Source organism: Hylobates moloch, unplaced genomic scaffold, assembly GCF_009828535.3.
Source record: "Hylobates moloch isolate HMO894 unplaced genomic scaffold, HMol_V3 SCAFFOLD_2, whole genome shotgun sequence".
NCBI classification, from domain to species: domain Eukaryota; kingdom Metazoa; phylum Chordata; class Mammalia; order Primates; family Hylobatidae; genus Hylobates; species Hylobates moloch.
The window spans coordinates 43773255-43791796 of record NW_026652277.1 but is presented as its reverse complement, the minus strand read 5'-3'; the positions used below and the strand labels follow the sequence as shown (position 1 = coordinate 43791796).

The following is an 18542-nucleotide window of genomic DNA, read 5'->3' as shown; positions in this document are numbered from 1 at the left end:
CCTTCTCTCTCCGCCATGCAGAAGGTGTCCTGCCCAGCACTCTTTGTTCACATAAGCTATAATGTGAAAAGTGTCCTTGTGGTTGTACAGTGCTCAAGCTGCCTTACACAAGATACGGCCACCTGGTCTCTGGATTCCCTCCTGGAGGTCCTTGTTCTATTACCTTCTGGCTTGCAACATCAGCTTCTCCTCTCCACTGGCTCTGCCCATTAAGCGTCTAAACGTGCCTACATTTGATTCATTAAAATATTTAAAACCCCAGATGAAACACAATAAACATTGAAAAACTCCAACCTTTTCTGGACCAAGCCCTCCTGTAAGCAGGAGTCTATTCTCTCCCACACCTTCAAGGGACAAAGACTCGTCCACACCTGCTCATTCTCAGTAAGTGACAATGACTTCGGGAAGGCTCTTACTTGCACTGAATTGCTCCAAAGGCCTGCTTGCTGGTCTCCCAGCACCTCTTACTTTCATCTTTCCTTGTTCCTTTCCTTTCCATGGTTGTCATGGGATCTTTGATAAGATACAAATCAATTTATATCATTTTTCTACTTATATTCCTAGAATTACTCTCTATCGTTTTCAAGAGAAAATACAAATATGGGATATAGTTTGTCACGATCTGACCTATTTAGCTTAGTCTCTTAATTCACTTTTATCTTCCCCTACATTCTACATTGTAAAGTGCAGATGTCCTGAATCCACTGCTACACTTGCAGTTCTCCCCCAAATTGTCCTCACTGCCCTGAATGTCCTCACACTTGTTGCTTTTTCTTCTAGGGGTACCCTTATCTCTATTTCCCTGCCTGATAAACTCATATGTGTTTTGTATTGTATTTGAATTGTATTTTATGTTTCTATGTATTTTGAATTGTATTTTATGTTTCTCAAGAGAAGCGCCTGAATCTTATTTATGATTTCAGTGTCTCGTACATAATAGGCACGTAGTAAATGTGTCTTTAAGGCAAATTATTGAATTTTTATTCATTCATCTTCTATCTCCCCAAGTGGGAGATTTACATCTTTCCAGTAAATGCCATATAACTAGATTTCAATAAAGATTAACATCTGTTGAAAGAACCAACACTGCAATTGCCTCCAAACTCTACCTCTTCCAATCTATCCTGCACACTGATGGAGGTTACTTTTCCTAATATACTAACTCTCTATGGTATCTATCACCTCCCCTACCCAGCTCAAACTTCAACTGGCTTCGTATTACCTCTGGGATAAAATCAAGGTTCTCCTATTTCGGTTCTTTTGCATTTGCTATTATCTCTGCCTGGAATGCTCTTTCCTTGATTTTTACAGACTTTCTCCCCCTCCTTATGTCTCAGAACAAACTTTCCCTGACTATTCAAACTAAAATGATCTGTGCATCGGTCTATTATTAAACTATTATAATTTCTTAATATCTTTCATTTATTAGAGCTGAAATCATCTTCCTCACAGTCTTTTTTTCTATCATGTCTCTCTATTGCTTTCCTCATTAGAATGTACGGTTCCTTAACACAGGGGCCTTGTTGGTTTTGTTCATTGCTCTGCAACTCCAGTCTTAAAGCAGTTCCTGGAACCAGAGGTTAACCACCCAAACATTTGTTCAATGAATGAAAGAATGAAAAAGTACATGAACCAGGCATTCAAGGTCCTCTATGACCTGGCCTCACTCCACCTTTCCAGCCTTATCTCCAACTAATTCCAGTTTACAATTTCCAAAATACCTGTTATACCTCCTAAATAAGCATATCTACAATACTCTTGTCTTCTTTCTCTTCCTATCTAAATTATCTTCATCATCTTCATCATCTAAATTATCTTCATCAGATCTAGCCCAAATGCTATGTCTTCTATAAGGCAATATAAAGTGGCAATCTTCTTTCAACTTCCTGGAGTATTTTTATTTTAAAAATAGGTTATAAGTTAGAAGATATTATTAAAATGAAAATGACATAATTTCTGGAATTATAGTAATTCTAGTAGTAAATAAAATTCAAGCTAGTAGTAAATAAAATTCAAGCCCAAATTTACCTATTTTAAGAAAATTGTGGCCGGGCGTGGTGGCTCATGCCTGTAATCCCAGCACTTTGGGAGGCCAAGGTAGGGGGATCATTTGAGGTCAGGAATTCAAGACCAGCCTGACCAACAAGGTGAAACCCCATCTCTACTAAAAATACAAAAAAATTAGCCGGGCATGGTGGCACACACCTGTAGTCCTAGCTACTCGCGAGGCTGAGGCAGGATAATTGCTTGAATCCAGGAGGTGGAGGTTGCAGTGAGCGGAGATTGTGCCACTGCACTCCAGCCTGGGCAACAGAGCGAGACTCTGTCTCAAAAAAAAATTGCAGTTTTTTTTTCTTCGAGTATACCACAGAAGTCTGCTTTCAGTTATAATGTGCAACATACTGGTTAAAAAGCAACATTCAAAATTAGTTTGTGAGAGTTGGTTCTAGTGACAACTTTGAACTCCACTTTAAATTGCAGATATTTTCCACTGAACATACTATGAAAGAGCATCCAAAAATAACAATTCAATTTTAACTGTGAGCCTAACATAACTTCTGTGATGAAATCACTTGTTTCAATCTGGAAAACAAAACAACTAGAATGCTTCTGTGATAAGAACTATTAGTCAGAAAATTCTCAAAACATAGAGTGAATTTTAAATATCTTTACTGATCTATATCCTGTAAACTCCAGTGGTAGATCAATGCAGAAATACCTACATATGTGGGCCTAAACATAAGAGCGGATAATGCAATATGGATTGTGTAGATAAAGAAAACATGCCAACCTGGGTACCAACTTGGCACTAATAGCATCCTCTGCTGAATTCACGTCTTCCAAGCAGGATTTTCTATGACTTAGCCGCAAGCTGAGCTTAGGAATGCCATCAGATAGCTCTGGTTGCAGTACTCTGTGGGCCTGAATAGATCCCTCACTCCTGGATTTTGGGATCTAGAAGAAAAAAAAAGAGGGGCGGGGGAGAGCTAGATAAATGTTGAAGTCTTTCAAATTAAGTTTTTGAAAAAAGACAATTTATTCCAATTTTGCAATAATCCAATTTATAACACCCCAGAAAAATATCAAGCTAAAAATTAAATTTAAACTACATATAAAAATGATATAGCAAAGGGCACGGGGAAGGGGAGATACAAATATTTCCAAGGAGAACATTCAAACCTTATATACCCCATACCCTACCGAGAAGATTTCTATTCTGGCAGAAATCTTCCCCAGGCCCACCTCTCCTTAGAATAATCATTCTATGTAACGAGAAATGATATGGGAGTATGTCAGACTGGCAACTTGGATTGAAGGAAATAAAAAATAGTTGGAAAGAGGCAGGAAAAAAAGAGCTAAGAACCACTGGAATAAAGGATGCCAGTGTCTGAAAGGTATTCAAGGTATTCAGAAATATTTACTACCAATAAGCAAAACACAAATTTGCTGATGGTTTCTATTGTAGCCCTCTTTTGTACGGCAAAGTAAGATCTAATAAAATTTTGATTAAGGTAATAAACAGGAAAAACACAAGCTTTTTAGTTTTCTTTTATCTTGGAATGCATGGGCAACACATGTCCCAAATGAATCCCGGGGGTACTGACTTCTCAGACTGTGTCTGAAGTTATATTCCCTCTAGCCACCAAAATACCTTCATGTTCTCTTATTTTAGATCAGAATGAATATGAATACAATCAATACTCTTTTCCTTTAAAATGTAAAAAATATTATGCCAGAATTGTAGGAAAAATTAGAAACCTCGGATCAATTGCACTTGGTACACCGGAAGCTTTTTCTTGTCTCTAGGATTTTTCCCATGCTTGTCCTTACATCTGGAATGTCATGTGCTCATCGCTGGCCACTCAACTGCTTAAAACCAAACCAATCCTAACTTCCTTTGAGGCTGAGATAACTCCAGTGGACTTTCCCTAACTAACTTCAGGTCTTTTTTTTTTTTTTTTTTTTGGAGACAGAGTCTCACTCTGTCACCCAGGCTGCTGTAGTGCAGCGGCGTGATCTTGGCTCACTGCAACCTCCACTTCCTGGGTTCAAGTGATTCTCCTTCCTCAGCCTCCCGAGTAGGTGGGATTACAGGCATGCACCACCAAGCCAGGGTAATTTTTGTATTTTTTGTAGGGATGTGGTTTCACCATGTTGGCCTGGCTGGTCTCAAACTCCTGACTTCAAGTTATCTGCCCACCTCGGCCTCCCAAAGTGCTGGGATTACAGGCTTGAGCCACGGCGCCTGGACTTAACTTCAGATCTTAATGACCTTTCCAAAACTCTGAATTTCCATAACACACTACCACATAGTCTACCCTTGATTACACATTGCCTGATACTTTAATCTGAGTTTTCTCATGTTTCTAGGTCATACGGTCTCAATGGATTCTCTGCAAATAGAGATTATAGTCTCCTCCTATTGTTTATCTCTTTCTCTCTCCTTCCTCTTATTCTTCTTATTAACATTTTTACCATAAAGTCTAGCAAAGTTTTGGATCTATTAGTAAATACTTACTGTGAGATAATCCACTTGTCAACCACAAGGTATTCTTAAGACATTGACTATTCTGGAGGATAGTCAATAAAACAGATAATTTTTAAAAGTAATATGGGAATAATTATGAATATAAATACTGAATAAATTCATGCCTCTAGGAAGATTATATAAAAATAATATATGAAGAAATATGTACAATTATGACTTGTCAATTAAAAATAACATTAATTTACAAAACCAAACAACACACACAAACAAAATATATGAACATAATTTGGCAAAAAGGTATATTTAGGATAGAGTGAAGTGAACACTCAATAAAAGCTAGTTTTTATTATTATTGTTGTTACATAAAATTTGCCCAAATCTGGTGACTGCCAATTAATTTTTCATGACATTTCTTTATAGAGCATTCTTAAGCTCATAAAATCAGGAAAGCAAGGAAAAAATTTTTAAATATTATAAACTTACAAAAACACTTCTGTAGTCCATATTTGCCAAGACTGACTTTTTTATTGACAAAATTATATATATTCATCCTGTACAACATGTTGTTCTGAAATATGTATACACTGTGGAACAGCTAAACAGATAATTAACATATGCATTACCTCACATACGTTTTTTGTGGTGAGAAAACTTAAAATCTACTCTTTCAGCAATTTTCAAGAATACCAAGAATACTTTTTTAAAAAAACATTAATAGCAAGAACATGAAAGTAAAAATATATGCTATTATGTATTTCATTAAGGAGCTCCTTTTGCACGTGATTATTTTTCATAAGAGTAGACATGAAATATCAATAAAAACACTGAAAATGCAGTAAGATTTCAAACTAATTAGCCAAAAATCTCACATTTAGACTTAGTTCCCTGCCAATATTAAAGCAAGCACAAGGACAGTTGTTTGACAACATTTCATGGTGTTAAAATAAGGAGACTGTGATGGTTAATACTGAATGTCAACTTGATTGAAGGATGCAAAGTATTGTTCCTGGGTGTGTCTGTGAGTCAGTGGACTCCATTTGAGTCAGTGGACTGGGAGGAGCAGACCCACCCTCAGTCTGGGTGGGCACCATCTAGTCAGCTGCCAGCTCAGCTAGGATAAAAGCAGGCAGAGGGACGTGGAAGGACTAGACTGGCAGAGTCTTCTCGCCTCCATCTTTCTCCCGTGGTGGATGCTTCCTGCCCTTGAACATCAGACTCCAAGTTCTTCAGCTTTTGGACTCTTGGACTTACACCAGTGGTTTGCCAGGGGATCTTGGGCCTTTGGCCACAGATTGAAGGCTCCGCTATCGGCTTCCCTACTTTTGAGGTTTTGGGACTCAGACTGGCTTCCTGGCTCCTTAGCTTGCAGACAGCCTATTGTGGGACTTCATCTTATGATCGTGTGAGTCAATTCTCCTAATAAACTCCTCTTCATGATAAGTTCTGTCCCTCTAGTGAACCCTGACTAATATAAAAGAAAACTCCATGCTTTTATGAAACATATTCTAATCGAGGGGAAGACAGACAAGAATTGGGCCCAGGAGGCCATTTAGACCCACCTTATCTTGGCAGGAGTTGCTAGTGGCTCCATGAGGCTCAGGCAAGCCCTGCTGGTCAGGGACTCCAAATCGTGCCAATGGCCTTACCGTAATAAATGGAGTGAATGTGCTGGAAAGACGTACCTGCAGCCTCTCTCATAACATGTGGCTGAAGCAGCAAAATGGCCAAGGGTTGGGGATACAGACTGGGGAGGCCAGCTTTCTCTTTCCACTGTAGTTATAACTGACAACCACTAGTTCACATCACACTTTGCTTTTTTCTTTTAGTCATTTCTTCATTTATTTGAACATTTAGTAACTTTTGTATGTGAAGGTAGAAACTATAAAATCCCCCAAACCACCTATGATGAACACTTTGCTCATAAGAATTCTGCCACTGGCTATTTGAGATAAAGATCCAGGTATATGCTGTGTGATTTATGTGTACAACTAGAATACAAACAATTCCAGGAATCTCAAAAACAGTACATTCCATGCATGTATCTGCAGGTGTGCAGTAGCTCTAATTGTGGCATTTTTAAGGTACTTTAGTATTTAACATGTCATGGGAATAAAAACAAAGGAATGTTCTTTGAGACAGTAAAATTAGAAAACATTCTCTTAAATCCTGGTGCTGCTGCTGTTATAATTAATATTTACTGAGCACTTATTCTGTGCCAGGCATGGTTCCAAGAGATTTACAGAAACCAACCCATTTAATTCTCACAAGCACCCAAGGAGTCAAGAGCTGTTATTATTATTATTTGAAAGATGAGGAAACTGAGGCACAAAAAATTTCATTTGTTCCGATGACTAAGTGGCAGTTACTATCAGAACCCAGATAGGCCTCAGTACCTGTGCTTAACCACTAGTCTATATACTTGGTTACATGTTAAATGTTGGAATTGCAAGAATAAATGGCATTTTAAATGAAAGTCATACTACCTACCATAATGCAACCATTTTCTTTTTTCTTTTTTGGGTATTAGAAGTTAAATTTTTCTTTTCTTTCAATTTATTTCTCTGGCACCTGTTGAAGCATTCTAGAAACACAGCCTTAGGGAAAAAAAATCGAATTTGAGGACAAAACTAGATGGAAGATATGTTCATCATATTTTTATTTATAATAGAATGAAAATGTAAGCACTCTAAATAACCAAATTACTATCATACGTAAATTATGGCATATCCACATGATAAAAGATTACTCAGCTATTAAAATACTTACAAAGTTTTAAACAAGATAGTAAAGAACTTTTTATGAGATATAGTATGAGCTAGCTTAGCAAATAAAAATGCAAAAGGAGGTAGATACACACCTCCAATAAAACTAGGGTCATCACACTTAAAACACATAATAATTTGTTTTGAAAGTCAAAAAACAAATTGTCACAGTCAACACTAAAAATATTTTAAGATGGTCTAATCTTTAAAAATTGAATAAGGAACCCATCATCAAAAAAAAATTATGTGATACCAGGCACTAATTCACCCTGATAAATTAATGTGACTGAAAATAAAAAAGACATTAAAATATCATGCCTCAATCTTAATTTTTATACATTGCCCTCATATAACTGTGATGATACAACAGTAAGCTGTAAGTATAGGCTCTCTGTTCCATGGGAGAGTGTAGAGTATGAATTATCTGCCATGCTAAGTGGACATAAAGCAGGAGGGATTTCATTTACTGGACAGCTTCTTTTCTTTGTGGAGGAGTAGAAGGTTTCTCCACTTAAAAGTTTCTTCCCAGAAAAGTAATGTGCTTGTGAGTCAACTGGAGGAAAATTTAAAATAATAATTTAGTAAGCTATTATGAGACAGTATTGTTAGTAAGTAATTTTTAAAAGCTTAGGCATAGCAAACTGATAGTTTAGTCTTAGGAGTCACCCTAAGCACTGTTCAGTTGCTGTGCTGGCATTCTGAAAGTACAAAAACTCTAAGTGTGGACCAGGCATGGTGGCTCACACCTGTAATCCTAGCACTTTGGGAGGCCGAGATGGGGGGATTGCTTGAGACCAGGAGGTCGAGACAAGCCTCAGCGACATAGTGAGACCCTGTCTCTACAAAGTAATTTTTTTTTTTTTAAATAGCCAGGCCTTGTAGAGTCCACCTGTAGTCCCAACTACTTGGGAAGCTGAGGTGGGAGAATGGCTTGAGCCCAGGAGGTTGAGGCTGCAGTGAGCTGTGACCATGCCACTGCACTCTCATCTGTGTGACAGAGTGAGACCCTGTGTCAACATCCCCACCTCCAAAACAAACAAACAAAAAACCAAAAAAACAAAAAACCCAAACTCTAACTGTGTTCTTTCCATGGACTCTATATTCTTCATCAGGTACTTTGAGAAGTGATTAGAAAAGGACAGAAAATTATATTCAAGGCTTAAATGATTATGAAATATTGAGATAGACGGACAAAAGGAGTAGCACTAATTTTTAACATTTAGACTTTCTAAAGAAAGTTAACCAGTCCTCCTCATTATCTTTGGCCTTTTCTCTCCACCTGTCACTTGTATGGAAGATGGCAAGGCTTCTTGCCTCTCTTTCATGTTCGTTAAACTCATAATCTTCTTAAGAAGAAATGTGAAATAACAAAGTACCAGAAAAGAGATGCTTAGTTCTGAATTTGCAAAGAAAAAAAAAAGATACATAGTTTTAATTTAAAGACCACAAAAACTCCAAGTCATAAAAAAGCCTATGTTTTTGCTTAAAAAAAGTTTCATTTAGCTTTCCAAAAAAGAGATTTGTTTACTAAACTGCTGCTGCTCTCCTCATAGATAATTTAATCAATCTCTTCTGTGCCAGCCACAGTGCTAGCTAATTAATGTTCCATTTTTTTTCTGAGAAAATTATTAACATGCTTTAGGGAATATATATTTTTAGGAGGGGAGTAGTTTCTTACACATGCTTATCTTTTTTTATAATAGTAAAAATGGGACAATGTTAAACAGTTATAACTAATTAAAATCTCATCTTGATCCAAGTTTTAGAGCAAGTCTGTATTTCAGCATAACTCAATTTAACTTTGCTAGAAAAATCACTCATATATGAGAAAAAAGAAATTTTATACTTTTCAAAAAGTTTATGTTGAGGCCAAGCATGGTGGCTCACCCCTGTAATCCCAGCACCTTGGGAGGCCAAGGCGGGCAGATCACTTGAGGCCAGGAGTTCGAGACCAGCCTGGCCAACATGGTGAAACCCTGTCAGTACTAAAAATAAAAAAATTAGCCAGGCGTGGTGGCACATGCCTGCAATACCAGCTACTCAGGTGGCTGAGGCAGGAGAATCGCTTGAACCTGGGAGGCGGAGGTTGCAGTGAGTGAAGATCGTGCCACTGCACTCCAGCCTGGGCAACAGAGCAAGATTCTGTCTCAAAAAAAGCTTATCTTGAAATACAAGAGATCAAATCAATTACAGGTTCACAATGTGGCCCAAGCAAGTAACATTCCTTAGTTCTTTGTTTTCCTCAACTCTGCCTCTCTCAGCTCCTCTCTCCTGCAAACTGGGAAGTGCCATTCCAGCAGAAATGTTTGTGGGTTTTGTTAACTGTTATAGCCCTGCCTCATAGAATAGCACTTAGCAAACAGTAGGTGACCATTAAATGTTTGTATAATGACTAAGAAACTAAACAATAGCATCTACTTTCTTCCTAGAAACACTGAAATGTTAACAATCAGCTGATACTATAAAACATATTAATTCTATTGTGTAAACATTGCTCTTAGTTTAGAACTTTCATTTATATTCAATTTCAACATCTGTCACTTAAAAATAGTGATGGTACAGAGATCACAAGAATCTGAATTTATAGAGTAAAAGAATTATTAATGCATGACTATGAGTCAAGAAACTACATTGGCTCTAACTATATGGCCCTATGGTAGAGCCAGCTGTCCTGAGACTTGGGCTCAAGGAAGCCTCACTTTTTAGAAGCTACTCAGGTAAATCTGTACATGGTAGTAGGGTGAGGTTTCTTATTAATTTTGACACAGTTCCATCTGCTATTTTACAAAGTTATTTGTTCAATTCTGTGACTTTAAGTCTTTTATCAGGAAAAAATTCAGTCAAAAAGTAATTGTTTAAACTGAGCAGTGTAGGAATTAAGGTAGAAGACTTTAACAAATTTTCATTCTGTTACATAAAATTTAGCAGTAAAACATTTCATGTTGTATATTAATGTTCACAGCTGCATTATTTATGGTAGTCAAAAAGTAGAAACAACTCAAATGTCCATCAACTGACATATGGATAAGCAAAATGTGGTGTATCTGTAGGTTGGAATACGATCAGTCACGAAAGGAGTGAAGTACATGATAGAGCATAGACGAATCCTGAAAACATTATGCCAAGTGAAAGAAGGCAGAAACAAAAGGACACATATTGTATAATTCCATTGGCAGGAAATGTCTAGAACACGCAAATCCAGAGAGACAAAAAATAGATTAGAGGCTGGCAGGGGATGGAGGAGGGGAAGTAGCTGCAAATGGGTATGGGGTTTCTTTTGAGGGTAATGAAATGTTCTGGAATTAGATATTGTTGATGGTTGCACAACTTTGTAAATATATGAAAAACCACTGAATTGTAACCTTACAAGGGTGAGTGTTACAGTATATCAATTATATCTCAATAAAGCTGTTACAACAAAGAGGAAGGAGAGATCGAGTGTGTCAAATGCCGCTGACAGGGCGAATAATGAAATCTGAGAACTGACCACTGAATTTGGCAATGTGCTGTTTCATTTTGTAGTAGGGATTGATTAGAGTGGGTTCTAGGCAAAAAAAGAGGAAGTGAAAACACAGAGCTTAAATAATTCTTTTTTTTCTTTCTCCATTTTCGAAGGAGAGCTTATATAATTCTTTCAAGCAGTTCTGCTGTGAATAGCAAAGGAAAGAGGCGATTGCTAAAGAGGGCTGAAGCCTCAAAGGAGGGTTGTTTTTCTTTTCAAATAAGATGGAAAACATTATAGCATATTTCTATGCAAATAGGAATGATTCAGTAGACAGACATCAAACTGGTGACCCAGGAGAGGGAGGAGGAAGGAGGAAAAATCAGGGGAGAGAGTTCTTGAGTGGGTGAGATGGGATGGGATCATGCACACACGGGAGGAGCCGATCTTAGTCAGGACTCTCAGCCCATCCAGGAGATGGGAAGGAAGAAGGAAGAACAGTGTGGGCCCAGAGGCAGGTGGTGGAGGGATATGAGGGTGGGAGCAGGTGGATGCTGTCTCTTGATATTCTCAGTGAAACAGCAAGTGAGGTCATCCTCTGAGTGTGAAGGGGTGAAGGAAGTGATGCTGAGGCATAATGGCCAAGGAGAATGTATGAAGGAGTTGCTTACAAAAGAGAAAGCATGAAGGGCTTGAGGGGAAGGAGCAGGACTGCCAGCCTGAGGGCCCTTTTGAGGTTGAGAGCCATGTCAGACCCGGACCTCGGCTTAGTTGTGTGCATTTCACCAGCTGCATTCAGCTACTAAGATAGGCAAGGAGTGGGTATAGTGTTGTTTTTAGAGGGGGCTGGGATTTTAAGGTAGCAGACACTATTAGCTTCTTTATTCTGGTGCTGTAATAGCTTGTTTCCACGTGTTGTCCTTATTAGAGTGAGTGATTTCCAAGTGGGTCTTTTTCATTTTTGTATCTCCTGCCTGTAAGTCTTCAACACAGAAGAGGCAAGTAATGAATATTCAAAATAGTATTTTCCTTATAAAAACAAATTCAGTAATTCCTTTGTTGCTTCTTTCCCCCTCCCTTGCTGCCTCAAACAAACAGCTGATGCAATGTACTTATAAATAGTATATTATAAAGCTATAGCTAGTTTTTCCTTACAGGTTTCTTTTTATTTAAGTGGAGCAAAAATAATATGCTCAAAAAATAATTGCATTGTGTTTTTCTGAGTACTCATTAAATAAGTTCATCAAAGCACTAATGAAACATGAAAACAGCTTTTGACAACCCGATTAATGTGTTCTTAAAATATTATCTCACTCTTCTAGCATAAATACTATGGGGAAAAATTAAGTAGCCCAGGTTTCTCCCAAGAATGAGCGTTAACGCCTCAGGGAAGCATGAGAATACTCAGGATTCTGTGCTGTAAGACTTACACTGTTCAGTAGTAGTTGAGCTGCTTCTTCTGGAAAACTTCTAGAAATTATTCTTTCGTCTATGATTGTGAAGAGTAAGAACCAAATTATCTGGTGATCTGTTTGCATTTCTATGATATATCCACAAGTGAAGGTACATTTGGGTTGTGGGGAAGAAGCACCTGCCACATTCCCTCAATAATAGTGAAGGGATGTTGCATTGAAAGGTTCTTCTGAAGGTGCTGTTTTGGGGAACAGGACAGCACATTTGTATCTGTGTGTATTTGTGAATGTGTACTGTGAGCATGACTGCCAGAAAATGATTAAAGGGATAAAACAAATGCCATTTATTCCTAATCCAAGCTTTCTTTTAATGTAGGCCCTACTATAAACAAGGGAAGCTGATGGAATGTTTTGCGCTCCTTTTGCCAAACTCTGAGACTGATGAACCCTGTCCACAAAGCCAGCTGGAAATTGTAAGGCCAGGAGTCAGTGAGGTTTCCTCCATTAGGGCGCTGCTCACTGTGACAAGGCCATGAGGCATTACCAGTTATTTTACAAAATGTGCATTCTCAATGAACTAAAGCCATTTCTGTTGTCATATATATAGGCAAACACTTTATTTTACAACATATTCATTTATAGGGAGAAACTGGCTTTAAACTCTTTTTCTCCGTTGGCAGCTGAATGATGTGGAGTAAGTCCCTTAACTTCTCTGATGCTCAGCTGCCTCATCTGTATAATGAAAAACCTACACCTCACAAGTTATTATAAAAATTAAATGACATCTTTGGGAGTCTGAGGCAGGCGAATGACCTGAGGTCAGGAGTTTGTGACCAGCCTGGTCAACATGGCAAAACCCCATCTCTACTAAAAATACAAAAATTAGCCGAGCATGGTTGTGCATGCCTGTAATCCCAGGTACTCGGGAGGCTGAGGCAGGAAAATTGCTTGAATCCAGGAGGCAAAGGCTGCAATGAGCCAAGATCATACCACTGCACTCCAGCCTGGGCAACAGAGCAAGACTCCATCTCAACAACAAAAAAAGAGAAATGTCCCTGTCTGACAGCTTTGAAGAGAGTAGTGATTCTCCCAGCATGCATCTGGAGATCTGAGAATGGGCAGACTGCCTCCTAAAGTGGGTCCCTGACCCCCAAGCAGCCTAACTGGGAGGCACCCCCCAGTAGGGACAGACTGACACCTCACTCGGGTGGGTACTCCTCTGAGACAAAACTTCCAGAGGAACTATCAGACAGCTGAATTTGCGGTTCACGAAAATCCGCTGTTCTGTAGCCACCGCTGCTGACACTCAGCCAAACAGGGTCTGGAGTGGACCTCTAGCAAACTCCAACGGTCCTGCAGCTGAGGGCCCTGTCTGGTAGAAGGAAAACTAACAAACAGAAAGGACACCCACACCAAAAACCCATCTGTACATCACCATCATCAAAGACCAAAAGTAGAAAAAACTACAAAGATGGGGAGAAAACAGAGCAGAAAAACTGGGAACTCTAAAAAGCAGAGTGCCTCTCCTCCTCCAAAGGAATGCAGTTCCTCACTAGCAACGGAACAAAGCTGGACGGAGAATGACTTTGATGAGTTGAGAGAAGAAGGCTTCAGACGATCAAACTACTCCGAGCTACAGGAGGAAATTCAAACCAATGGCAAAGAAGTTAAAAACTTTGAAAAAAAAATTAGACGAATGTATAACTAAAATGACCAATGCAGAGAAGGGCTTAAAGGAGCTGATGGAGCTGAAAGCCAAGTTTCGAGAACTACATGAAGAATATAGAAGCCTCAGTAGCTGATGCGATCAACTGGAAGAAAAGGTATTAGTGATGGAAGATGAAATGAATGAAATGAAGCGAGAAGAGAAGTTTAGAGAAAAAAGAATAAAAAGAAATGAACAAAGCCTCCAAGAAATATGGGACTATGTGAAAAGACCAAACCTACGTCTGATTGATGTACCTGAAAGTGATGGGGAGAATAGAACCAAGTTGGAAAACACTCTGCAAGATATTATCCAGGAGAACTTCCCCAACCTAGCAAGGCAGGCCAACATTCAGATTCAGGAAATACAGAGAACGCCACAAAGATACTCCTCGAGAAGAGCAACCCCAAGACACATCATTGTCAGATTCACCAAAGTTGGAATGAAGGAAAAAATGTTAAGGGCAGCCAGAGAGAAAGGTCGGGTTACCCACAAAGGGAAGCCCATCAGACTAACAGCTGATCTCTCAGCAGAAACTCTACAAGCCAGAAGAGAGTGGGGGCCAATATTCAACATTCTTAAAGCAAAGAATTTTCAACCCAGAATTTCATATCCAGCCAAACTAAGCTTCATAAGTGAAGGAGAAATAAAATACTTTACAGACAAGCAAATGCTGAGAGATTTTGTCACCAACAGGCCTGCCCTAAAAGAGCTCCTGAAGGAAGCACTAAACATGGAAAGGAACAACCGGTACCAGCCACTCCAAAAACATGCCAAATTGTAAAGACCATCGAGGCTAGGAAGAAACTGCATCAACTGACAAGCAAAATAACCAGCTAACATCATAATGACAGGATCAAATTCATACATAACAATATTAACTTTCAATGTAAATGGGCTAAATGCTCCAATTAAAAGGAACAGACTGGCAAATTGGATAAGGAGTCAAGACCCATCAGTGTGCTGTATTCAGGAAACCCATCTCATGTGCAGAGACACACATAGACTCAAAATAAAGGGATCGAGGAAGATCTATCAAGCAAATGGAAAACAAAAAAAGGCAGGGGTTGCAATCCTAGTCTCTGATAAAATAGACTTTAAACCAACAAAGATCAAAAGAGACAAAGAAAGCCATTACATAATGGTAAAGGGATCAATTCAACAAGAAGAGCTAACTATCCTAAATATATATGCACCCAACACAGGAGCATTCAGATTCATAAAGCAAGTCCTCAGTGACCTACAAAGAGACTTAGACTCCCACACAATAATAATGGGAGATTTTAACATCCCACTGTCAATATTAGACAGATCAATGACACAGAAAGTTAACAAGGATACCCAGGAGTTGAACTCAGCTCTGCACCAAGCAGACCTAATAGACATCTACAGAACTCTCCACCCCAAATCAACAGAATATACATTTTTTTCAGCACCACACCACACCTATTCCAAAATTGACCACATAGTTGGAAGTAAAGCTCTCCTCAGCAAATGTAAAAGAAAAGAAATTATAACAAACTGTCTTTCAGACCACAGTGCAATCAAACTAGAACTCAGGATTAAGAAACTCACTCAAAACCGCTCAACTACATGGAAACTGAACAACCTGCTCCTGAATGACTACTGGGTACATAACGAAATGAAGGTGGAAATAAAGATGTTCTTTGAAACCAATGAGAACAAAGACACAACATACCAGAATCTCTGGGACACATTTAAAGCAGTATGCAGAGGGAAATTTATAGCACTAAATGCCCACAAGAGAAAGCAGGAAAGATCCAAAATTGACACCCTAACATCACAATTAAAAGAACTAGAAAAGCAAGAGCAAACACATTCAAAAGCAAGCAAAAGGCAAGAAATAACTAAAATCAGAGCAGAACTGAAGGAAATAGAGACACAAAAAACCCTTCAAAAAATTAATGAATCCAGGAGCTGGTTTTTTGAAATGATCAACAAAATTGATAGATCGCTAGCAAAACTAATAAAGAAGAAAAGAAAGAAGAATCAAATAGATGCAATAAAAAATGATAAAGGGGATATCACCACCGATGCCACAGAAACACAATCTACCATCAGAGAATACTACAAACACCTCTATGCAAATAAACTAGAAAATCTAGAAGAAATGGATAAATTTCTCAACAAATACACCCTCCCAAGACTAAACCAGGAAGAAGTTGAATCTCTGAATAGACCAATAACAGGCTCTGAATTTGTGGCAATAATCAATAGCTTACCAACCAAAAAGAGTCCAGGACCTGATGGATTCACAGCCGAATTCTACCAGAGGTACAAGGAGGAACTGGTACCATTCCTTCTGAAACTATTCCAATCAGTAGAAGAAGACAGAATCCTCCCTAACACATTTTATGAGGCCAGCATCATCCTGATACCAAAGCTTGGCAGAGACACAACCAAAAAAGAGAATTTCAGACCAATATCCTTGATGAACATTGATGCAAAAATCTTCAATAAAATATTGGCAAACCGAATCCAGCAGCACATCAAAAAGCTTATCCACCATGATCAAGTGGGCTTCATCCCTGGGATGCAAGGCTGGTTCAACATACGCAAATCAATAAATGTAATCCAGTATATAAACAGAACCAAAGACAAAAACCACATGATTATCTCAATAGATGCAGAAAAGGCCTTTGACAAAATTCAACAACGCTTCATGCTAAAAACTCTCAATAAATTAGGTATTGATGGGACGTATCTCAAAATCATAAGAGCTATCTATGACAAACCCACAGCCAATATCATACTGAATGGGCAAAAACTAGAAGCATTCCCTTTGAAAACTGGCACAAGACAGGGATGCCCTCTCTCACCACTCCTATTCAACATAGTGTTGGAAGTTCTGGCCAGGGCAATCAGGCAGGAGAAAGAAATAAAGGGCATTCAATTAGGAAAAGAGGAAGTCAAATTGTCCCTGTTTGCAGATGACATGATTGTGTATCTAGAAAACCCCATTGTCTCAGCCCAAAATCTCCTTAAGCTGATTAGCAACTTCAGCAATGTCTCAGGATACAAAATTAATGTACAAAAATCACAAGCATTCTTGTACACCAATAACAGACAAACAGAGAGCCAAATCATGATTGAACTCCCATTCACAATTGCTTCAAAGAGAATAAAATACCTAGGAATCCAACTTACAAGGGATGTGAAGGACCTCTTCAAGGAGAACTACAAACCACTGCTCAATGAAATCAAAGAGGATACAAACAAATGGAAGAACATTCCATGCTCATGGGTTGGAAGAATCAATATCGTGAAAATGGCCATACTGCCCAAGGTAATTTATAGATTCAATGCCATCCCCATCAAGCTACCAATGACTTTCTTCACAGAATTGGAAAAAACTACTTTAAAGTTCATATGGAACCAAAAAAGAGCCCGCATCGCCAAGTCAATCCTAAGCCAAAAGAACAAAGCTGGAGGCATCATGCTACCTGACTTCAAACTATACTACAAGGCTACAGTAATCAAAACAGCATGGTACTGGTACCAAAACAGAGACATAGATCAATGGAACAGAACAGAGCCCTCAGAAATAATGCTGCATATTTACAACTATCTGATCTTTGACAAACCTGACAAAAACAAGAAATGGGATAAGGATTCCCTATTTAATAAATGGTGCTGGGAAAACTGGCTAGCCATATGTAGAAAGCTGAAACTGGATCCCTTCCTTACACCTTATATGAAAATTAATTTGAGATGGATTAAAGACTTACATGTTAGACCTAAAACCATAAAAACCCTAGAAGAAAACCTAGGCAATACCATTCAGGACATAGGCATGGGCAAGGACTTCATGTCTAAAACACCAAAAGCAATGGCAACAAAAGCCAAAATTGATAAATGGGATCTCATTAAACTAAAGAGCTTCTGCACAGCAAAAGAAACTACCATCAGAGTGAACAGGCAGCCTACACAATGGGAGAAAATTTTCGCAACCTACTCATCTGACAAAGGGCTAATATCCAGAATCTACAATGAACTCAAACAAATTTACAAGAAAAAAACAAACAACCCCATCAAAAAGTGGGCGAAGGACATGAACAGACACTTCTCAAAAGAAGACATTTATGCAGCCAAAAACCACATGAAAAAATGCTCATCATCACTGGCCATCAGAGAAATGCAAATCAACACCACAATGAGATACCATCTCACACCAGTTAGAATGGCGATCATTAAAAAGTCAGGAAACAGGTGCTGGAGAGAATGTGAAGAAATAGGAACACTTTTACACTGTTGGTGGGACTGTAAACTAGTTCAACCATTGTGGAAGTCAGTGTGACGATTCCTCAGGGATCTAGAACTAGAAATACCATTTGACCCAGCCATCCCATTACTGGGTATATACCCAAAGAACCATAAATCATGCTGCTATAAAGACACATGCACACGTATGTTTATTGCGGCACTATTCACAATAGCAAAGACTTGGAACCAACCCAAATGTCCAACAACGATAGACTGGATTAAGAAAATGTGGCACATATACACCATGGAATACTATTCAGCCATAAAAAATGATGAGTTCATGTCCTTTGTAGGGACATGGATGAAACTGGAAACCATCATTCTCAGTAAACTATCGCAAGGACAAAAAACCAAACACCACATGTTCTCACTCATAGGTGGGAATTGAACAATGAGAACTCATGGACACAGGAAGGGGAACATCACACTCCGGGGACTGTTGTGGGGT

The 18542-nt window shown here is 38.7% G+C and overlaps 1 protein-coding gene across 7 annotated transcripts in view; it reads right to left on the bottom strand.

Annotated features, from left to right (window-relative positions):
* The window catches only part of FAM13A (family with sequence similarity 13 member A), a 394397-nt gene that overhangs the window by 130865 nt on the left and 244990 nt on the right, over positions 1-18542 (bottom strand). For all 7 annotated transcript variants that reach the window (XM_058432961.1, XM_058432969.1, XM_032141067.2 and 4 more), the window contains one exon: positions 2792-2955. In XM_058432961.1, coding sequence (XP_058288944.1) covers positions 2792-2955 — 164 coding nt within the window. The remainder of the gene's footprint in view (positions 1-2791; positions 2956-18542) is intronic.